The sequence below is a fragment of the Cyprinus carpio genome, chromosome B5 (assembly GCF_018340385.1).
Source record: "Cyprinus carpio isolate SPL01 chromosome B5, ASM1834038v1, whole genome shotgun sequence".
In the NCBI taxonomy this organism is placed as follows: Eukaryota; Metazoa; Chordata; class Actinopteri; order Cypriniformes; family Cyprinidae; genus Cyprinus; species Cyprinus carpio.
The window spans coordinates 27,846,278-27,855,754 of NC_056601.1; the positions used below are offsets into that span (position 1 = coordinate 27,846,278).

The window sequence follows — 9,477 nt, forward strand, 5'->3', positions numbered from 1 at the left end:
ACTATTTCTGAAGAGCAAAATATGAATATGATTCTGCATACAGTACATGCAACTTTCTGAAGCAGCAGTGTGACTGGTGCAACTATTGATTCACCAATGAGCGCTTAAAGCAAATACTAAATTATCAAGTGAGAAGATATTTTAACATGAGCAAATGCAAAATAAAAGCTAACAAAAAACAAGAATTGCTATTACACTATATTTGAAAAAAAAGAAAAGGGGAAAATTGTCTATATCATAGTATCAGCTATCATAATATCAGCTACATAAAAGGTATAGAAACTCATTATTCATAGCTGTACACTAAAAAGGTGTATTTTTCATTGACTGAGAAACACTGTATCTACTGTAATCTACATCATTCAGCTGGAGCAGGGACAGAGGATGGTGTCATCTTCAGAAGAAACTCGATGTGCTGAGACAGCGCAGATCACAGATCAGCTCACTCCTGCTCATAAAGGTGAACCCTATCAAGTCATGACCACTAAGATAAACCTGTACACTGGTTGTGAATTATAGTACAGGGGAATTTGGGGGGCAGAACCAAAGCAAAAATTAGTTTGGAAGCAAAGATTGCTACCATAACTGGGAGAAACTGCAACATGCAACATGGCAGCTTTCATAAAGGAAATCCCATCTTGAAAATAATAAATACCCCAAAGAGACACTGCAGTGATGACATATTTTTGTAGGCTTTATCCTGATTCCCTCAACAAAACACAAATAGATTTTTTCCATTGACTTTTGAATAACTATAGTAAATAAAAACTAAAAAAAAAAAAAAAATTGAACAATAAATGGGTGTGATGGCATTTCTAATAAAATCTGACCAAAATAAAAATGTTTTGGAGTTCGTGAAAAGCCATTTTAACCTTTAATCCTTAAATAGTATCTAGAGATATTAGTACTTATTCATAAGATACTAGTTGTTATTATTAGACATAGTACTTATTTCAATAGTATATATTCTATTGTTACTAGTAACACATTTAATTTTTTGCCATTGACTTCTATGGGGATCTGTCTTTCAGTTATCCACTGTTCAGACTAGTATGTGTTCATTAGGTGCTAGTAACACTATTTTACAGTCCTGTTCCATGTTATGTACTTATTATAACATCTATTAAAAAATATTGTGGCTCTACCCAGCTTTATAATGACAGTGAATGGGGGTTGAGATTTTGAAAAACAAAAAAGAGCATCCATCCATCATAAAAGTACTCCACACGGCTTCTTAATAAATGCCTACTGTGTTTGTGTTAGAATAATATCCATATTTAAAACTTTATAAAGCATAATCTCTAACTGTCCTACTCACATTCATGAGAGAGTGGTGTTCCAACGTATAACATATGGTTTCAGTTAAAAAAAACAAAAAAAAACACTATTTTTAAAAATGCTTACAAGGAACATTTGGAATAAGTACTGGAATCTAATAAATGTATACTAGTATCTTATGAATAAGTTCTAGTATCTATTTAATAGGTACAAGTATCTAATGAATTAGTAGTATCTAAATAGTAGTACTGTATCTAATAATAAGTATCAGTGTGTAATAATTAAGTACAAGTATCTACTAGTCTTGAAAAAATAAGTGGAAGCACTTAATGAATAATTACTAGTAATTAAAAATATGCACTGGTCACTACTGGAATACATACTAGTCAGAACTTAACAGTTATCAATTAATATATTGATATCTGAATGACAGATCCCCAAAGAAGTCAATGGCAAAAATTGTAAATGACTCTACTAACAACAGAATAGTTCCTAGTCACTATTGAAATAACTACTAGTATCTAATAAGTAGTGTGTTTTATAAGTGTTAATATCTAATAAATAAGTACTAGCGTCTACTTACTAGCATCTAATTATTGAGTACCAGTACCTAATAAGAACTATTATTTAATAAGTGCTAGTATCTTTTAAAAAGGTACTAGTTGCTAAAGAATAAGCAGTAATACCTAATGAAATAGATACTAGTCGCTAAAAAAATAAGCTCTATTAGCATGTTTTATAGATTAAATGTGAAAATGGCTTGCCATTGCCACAGGTATAAAACGACTTGGGAGCCATTGGTTACTAAAATGAAAAATGTGTTCATTTCAAAAATTTTCTTTCAATAAAAAAGCTAATTGGTCATCATTGTATTTATTTAGTGCATTTATGACAAAGTGGGATTGTCATATCAAACATGGACCATTCATTTAATGCATCTTATATGACATCAGTAAATATTTATTAAAACTCATGATTTTTTAATTGTTGTGCATGATGTTTTTAATATATAATTCAAACCTAATTCCTAAGGCCAAAAAGATCAAGGTCAGTTATAGATACACCTATATTTATAAATTTATAAATACAAGGAGGGGGAAAAAAGATGATGACACCTTATGTCATAATAGAAAACATTTTATTGTTAAAAATAAAAAAAAACAGGAAAAAAAAAAATATTAAAAAGAGAGAGAGAGAGAAAAAAAAAAAAAAAAGAGAGAAAGAGAGAGAGAGAGAATGCATGTAAACAAGGCTAGTTTCTCTGTACAACACCAGCCAATTGCTATCCCTCTGTTTAAGGAAAGACTGTGAAAGAAGAAAGACAATAAGCATCTAATAATGCATTAGTGTTGGCCAAAATAAATGGCACTGCAAGTAGCCACTTTCCTTGTGGCCGGGTCCCCAAAGTTTTTCTGTATGACACTTGGGAACCACAGAGCACTAGAGAGAAGTTATCACAACATACAGCTTAAGAGTTGACCTCCAGATTACAGATTTCAATACGTACAGCACAAATAAATACACAAGGTTAAAACAACTGGGAATGCTTATGATACAGTGGTGAAGGGCTTGGTAATTCTGCATAAAATTAAATCCGTAATTAATCCTGGCCAACCAGTTTACAATTCCTAGGATTGAAATTAATGTGTTAATCTGTGTAGTAGACTTCCTTTATCCTAATGCTGATGAATCATAATTAATCACCTTTGAAACTCAAAAAGCCTAAGAACTGAATGTGATTGCAACATGATGGGAAAAGAAAGGAAAAAGATTTAAGTAAGATGGACCAGCAGGACTTGTACCAGAATAACCAGACTTCTCCCCATAAGCCATGTGGGCTTCTCTGTAGAATACGCCAACAGGCCTAGAGAGGAAAAACCTTGACAAATGGTTTAGTAGTGCAGCTTTTTGGGCACTTCCCAAGAGAAAGATTCACGACCAAAGTGGCCGTAAGCAGCGGTCTTCTGATATATTGGCTTCTTCAGCTCCAGCTCCCTAGAACACATCAGCCGTGGATTATTGACTGTTCAAAATACAACTGCATGAATTTATCATGTAGATGACACATCAAGTGCACAGTTAAACACCCAGCCAGCCAGAAAGGAGATGAAGCGATCACTTACCGTCACACTCACTAGTTGGCCTGAAGAAGGAAACTGCAGCATGAAATTAGAGAGCAAGTCTGATAGATAGTAAATACTAGCTAACCACTTTGAATCCAGAGAGGAAACATGATGGCTTTGTTCCAAACCTGCAGCTACCTTCTAAGGCAACATCCTAAGCAGAGTGGAAGCTCGTAAGTGACTGAGTATCAACCTGTGAAGGATGCTTAAAATCATGTGTGTCAGGGATGTAAAGTGCACCGTTTAATGTGGAATTTGTGATGAAAAAATTACATTACATTACTCATGATGCTGTACAAAAACGTTGCAACAAGCATAATATCTCTACAATGATGTTACAGTACAAAAGTTTTCAGGGGATTTCAAAAGTTGGGACTAAAATTAAATAAAAATACCCATCTTTCTACATTACCAGTTATCTGACTACTTTTTAATATTTCACAATATTACTGTTTTATTTGTCATCAAATAAATGCAGTGTTTGTTCTCGTCTACATTTTGTTTTTTGCTTTTATTTTATCATCGACTCTTTTTCTGAATCTTGAATAATTACTTGGAAAAAGTTGAATGAGTTTGCTAGAACTACTATCAGCTTTCTGATTGAATCAGGAGATGCAAAGACCCAAAGAAAAAGGAAGCACAGACAGAAGCAGAAAAAACATGAATGATTCACTCTCAAGCTGGAAGAGGATCACAGGCTAATGTGTTAAGAGATCAGCCGTTACCTCACAATGACTCCTGGACGAAGGTCAAAGTTTTTCTTGACAATTTTAAGCAGCTCCTGCTCACTCTTCTGGGATGTGCCATAGTGGAAGATGGAAATGGAAAGAGGATGTGCCACTCCGATGGCATAAGAAACCTGCATCATTGTGAACACAATTTCATACATTTATGAATGAACTTCAAATTCAAAAGGATTATACTTTTGGAGCAAAACACAAAATATCTGGCCAACTTACCTGCACAAGAACACGCTTGCACAGTTTGGCCTTCACTAGAGATTTGGCCACCCAGCGGGCAGCATACGCCGCAGAGCGGTCCACTTTGGTGTAGTCCTTTCCAGAGAAAGCTCCTCCTCCATGGGCTCCCCAGCCTCCATAGGTATCGACAATAATCTTACGACCAGTCAAGCCAGCATCACCCTGCGTGAGTAGAAAAAGCTGTTTGTGTTAAAAATCTGGGTACTCTGGTCAAACTGATTCCCCATTGGTTTCCATGCAGTTTACCAAAAAATTGACACTATAGGGGCAGCTGTGGCCTAATGGTTAGAGAATTGGACTTGTAACCAGAAGGTTGCAGGTTTGAGTCTCAGTGCTGGCAGGAGTTGTAGGTGGGTGGGGAGTGAATAAACAGCGCTCTCTTCCACCCTCAATACCCATGGCTGAAGTGCCCTTGAGCAAGCACTGAGCCCCCAGTCGCTCCCCGGGCGCTGGATATATAGCTGCCCACTGGGTGTGTGTTCATGGTGTGTGTGTGATCACTGCTGTGTGTGTGCACTTGGATGGGTAAAATGCAGAGCACCAATTCAGAGTATAGGTTACCATACTTGGCAAATGTCACGACTTTCACTATGATAAACACTGACATTCATGTCATGTACTGTAGCTTGTGAGAGACTAAAATATGTGAGAATTCTAATAACTTTCTATGCATTTCTTCCGTTTTATTTTGATTATGCTAGGAGTCAATTAAGCCAGATATCTTTCTTAAAATTTGCAAAAAAGTGACAAAAATGAGGATACTTTGTCATGACTACACTATAAAAAAATGTTTTTGCGTAGCTGTCAATAAAGGTTTTTTTTTTTTTTAAATACTTTCTACTTCAAAATGTAAAGTTAAATTCGGTTTTATTTGCCAGTTCTTTTAATTATTTGTGAAATGCACTAACAATTTCTGAGTAAAAATGGCTTCAAAATAATGTAGTACGAACTACTACAACTAAATAGAAATAGTATCTAACATTATTTGTACTCTACCTGAGGGCCTCCGATGACAAAGCGACCGCTGGGCTGCAAGTGATAAATGGTATCGTCGTCCAGATAAACAGAGGGCACCACAGATTTGATGATTTTATCTTTAAGAGCATCACGCATCTCGTCAAGGCAGATGTCTTCATCGTGCTGCACAGAGATGACAATAGTGTGGACGCGCACCGGCAGCATGGCGCCACGCTCCTGTCGGTACTGCACAGTAACCTGTTTTTAAAGAATCACAGTGCACTGTCAGGAAACACAGTCTAAACAAGTACCTGCATGCAAGCACTTCTAGCTATGCAAGCTGGATTTTACACATTTTTGTGTTTCGAAATGCTGTTCAGCAGACCTGAGTCTTGGAGTCCGGTCGGAGCCAGGGCAGGGTGCCGTTACGCCGCAGTTCAGCCATCTTGGCATTAAGTTTGTGTGCGAGCACGATAGTGAGTGGCATGCACTCCTCCGTCTCATCAGTGGCATAACCAAACATTAGACCCTGACAAAACAGAAAATATTAATACTGAAATGTTATTAAAAGAGATGCATTTACAGATCTAGTACTGTACTGACTTGGTCGCCGGCCCCAACATCCTCTTCATTGCGGTCCAAATGAACACCCTGGGCGATGTCTGGAGACTGCTGCTCCAGAGCCACCAGGACATTACAGGTCTTATAATCAAAGCCTATGGGTTCAAGAGAGAGCATTTGGAAGAGTTTGTTGGCCATTCATCTGCTCCTGTTTCAGTTACATTACATTACAGTAAAATCTCCACACATCCATTTACAATTCTTCAAGGTTTGGGGTAATTCACTTTTTTTCAGGATGGGTGCATTAAAATGATCAAGACATAATGTTACAAGATTTCTATTTCAAATAAATGTGGTTCTTTTGAAATTTCTATTCAAAGAGAAAAACACATAATTATCAACGAAAATAATACTGATAACAATAATAAAAACACACATAAACATCACTTGATCAGCGTATTAGAATGATTTCTGAAGGATAAATGTGACACTGAAGACAGAAGTAATGATGCTGAAAATTCAGCTTTGCATCACAGGAATATTAAAATTTGTTCAAATACAAAACAATATATATATATTTTTTTAAAAAGCAATAATATTTCACAATATTATTATAATCTAATATTGTAATAATATAGTCACTAATATAGTCACATAATGTTTTTACTGTATTTGTGATTAAATAAATGCAGCCTTGGTGAGCAGAAGAGAGTTATTCCAAAAACTTGTGCCAACTCCAAACTTTTGAACGTTAAATGCTGTATATAGCATGTATAATAAAATGGATCCTCAAACCAACCCTTGGATGAGTCGTCATAGCCAATGTGTTTAATGGTGTCCCGGACCACCTTTTGATAGTCAACAACAGCACGAGACGTCACCTCTCCTGCCAGCAGAATCATTCCAGTCTTGGCTACAGTTTCTAGAAGAAGAAAAAAAAAGACCATGAAACATTCATATTCATGATATTGGAAAAGGACACATGCAAAATATTCAAGCAAGCACAAAATGATTCTGAAAATTAGAAGAAATCAAAGACAACATACCGCAAGCCACTTTTGCATCTGGGTCTTGTTTCAGGTGAGCATCCAACACGGCATCACTTATCTGGTCACATATCTTATCTGTACAATGAAAATAAGAACATTCATTACTGTTCTTTATATATTTGTCACAATCCACACTGTATTTGCTTGTTGTGTTGTGTTGTGCTTGAGAATGAACTAGCACCAAATACACTAAGCTTATACAAATAAGAAACGGGAAAAGATATATTTTTTTAAGATTTTTTTTTACTTTCAATAAATAACAGCCTATATATTGTTCATGGTTATTTTACAAACAACACAATAAAAGCACAACACAATAAAAAAAAAGGTTAGTAATAAAACTAAATTATAAAAATCTGTGGTCTTTACAGTTCACATTTAAAAGATCAGTATTTGAAGAATAAATTATGACAACTTTTTTAAACAGCCATTTATTTATTTATTCATGCAAATTTATATATCGATTTTGCTCCAACAAAAGTTTATATTGTCTGTGATCCAGTCACTCACTATTCTGTATTCTAAGGTACAGTTGTTTTAAATGTTCTCTTAAATTCAAAAGGCCTTGCTTGTTTTATTTATTTAAGTAGTATGTCCATAAAATAAAAACTAAACTGCAACGAACTTGGAGCTTGTAACTTGTTAAAACTAAAACTAAACTGTAATTTAAAGTGTCTGAACATTTTAATAATTTTAGCGTGACTTGTATCGAATTTTTTTGGCGGCAAATGCAGCGTCGTTTTCACGGTGGGCGGAGTCTGCGCTCAGACCCCATGTTTGATCCCACGTGTAGCGCGAGGCTGCGTCTCAAAAGCTGCTGATCTGCCTACCTAGACTATCTTTATGGGCATGAGAGGCGTTTGCAGTGTCAGCTGAGATGAGTGTGCATGTGTTTAAGGTAGACTGAAGGCGACTGTTGTGCTCAAAATACTGTCTAGGATGGCCGCTCACTAGTTTTTGACACACAGCCATAGAAACCAAGTACAATAGTTTTCAAATCTACAGCGCATCAGAGTACATAGAGACCAAACGTTCATTTAATCTGAACATTGATTTATATTCATTTAAATGTGTCCAAACAAAAGCAAATACAACGTTGTTTTAGTTAAAATATGGTTTGAAAAACCCCTAATAAGAATAATATTTCGACCGTACAGTGCGACCGGGCACAGGTGCTGTTATACAATAGCGAGTTGAATACTGTAAAGTCGCCCAAGTTTGTTTGGACGTTTTACCTGGATGCCCCTCTCCAACGGACTCCGATGTAAACAAGAAGCAGTCCTCCTCGATAAGAGAGTTGTGGAAACCGTTGATCTCTCCGTTCATCATTTTTAGTTTCTCTTTTGCGGTACTTCTGCACACCCGTTTCGAAAACCCAGGAAAACTGTCACCCCTCCGAGGAACGTGAGAGTATTTATGGACCCGCCCCACTCAATTAATGACCCGCACTCAACCCACCCCTCATCTCACGGGAACAATACAATACCACGACGAGAGGAGTTTGTTTGGCACAGAAATCTGTGGGGCAGTGTGGTAATATGTCATGATGACGTAAACTCGCATGGGATTGCATCTTGTGCGAAGTCCATGAACTTGCGCAACGTGCTGTTATAACACTTAAAAATATCATTAATAAGGTACGAATTTACATAGACACACACAAAAATATAGATACATACCTTTTCTTTTATGGTAACCTATGGAAATATCGTACCATTAACTCTATATGAACAAACTCTTGCGCAACTCTTGTTGATAACAACCAAGTCATCATAAACCACTGCTTGTTATGGTTTCACAAACACTTACTATACTATATAGGCTAGTACTACATTAACAATAAGTTTGTCTGAGTACCATGTTTTTGAACATGTAGGCTACTATGGTATATTCTTTGAAGTTCATATGGGGTATTATGTAATCGACATAAGACACAAGACTTAAAACCACCATTAACAATTACTAGTTATGTTTTACACACACTTTAATAGGCCACACTAATAGACTACATGCATTAACAAAATGTGTATGCAAATCACCATTTTTTGGACATTTGGTACCAAGGTAATCTTATTCTTTGAAGAACACTGGAGTATCATGTAAACAACATGGCATATCGATATGAAATCCATGTGACACACTCTTGTGCAACCTGTGGTGATAACAAACACCATTCACAATAACTACTTACAATTTTACACGTACATAATAATGGATTAATAGATTACTACAAAAACAGAAAGTACCAAAATGCACCATGACAAAATCATGAGTACCATATTTTATTATTTGAATTTTGAGTGTCATGTAAATGTCACTGTATATGAATATAAAATCCATGTGGACACACAGTCTTGTGCAACTTGTGGTGATAACAATGAACATTTAAAAACATGATTAACCATAATGTTGGCTTCAGAGGGAAACCAAAATGCAATTACTGGAGATAAAATGGATACCCTACAGCTTTAGCTCCTTATCAGCTGTCCTGATGTGATTTTCAGAAAGGCAAATTGTACGTCTGCTTCT

The 9,477-nt window shown here is 36.0% G+C and overlaps 1 protein-coding gene across 1 annotated transcript; it reads right to left on the reverse strand.

The window, feature by feature from the left end:
- Window positions 1-2,943: 2,943 nt before the first annotated feature.
- On the reverse strand, window positions 2,944-8,347 carry mat2ab (methionine adenosyltransferase II, alpha b). Its single transcript, XM_042725140.1, has 9 exons — window positions 8,184-8,347; window positions 6,946-7,023; window positions 6,699-6,821; window positions 5,942-6,054; window positions 5,724-5,867; window positions 5,378-5,596; window positions 4,361-4,543; window positions 4,127-4,260; window positions 2,944-3,273 (listed from the first exon to the last, which is right to left on the reverse strand). The coding sequence occupies exons 1-9, from the start codon at window positions 8,275-8,277 to the stop codon at window positions 3,171-3,173; spliced, it is 1,191 nt and encodes a 396-aa protein (XP_042581074.1). The 5' UTR covers window positions 8,278-8,347; the 3' UTR covers window positions 2,944-3,170.
- Window positions 8,348-9,477: the final 1,130 nt, after the last annotated feature.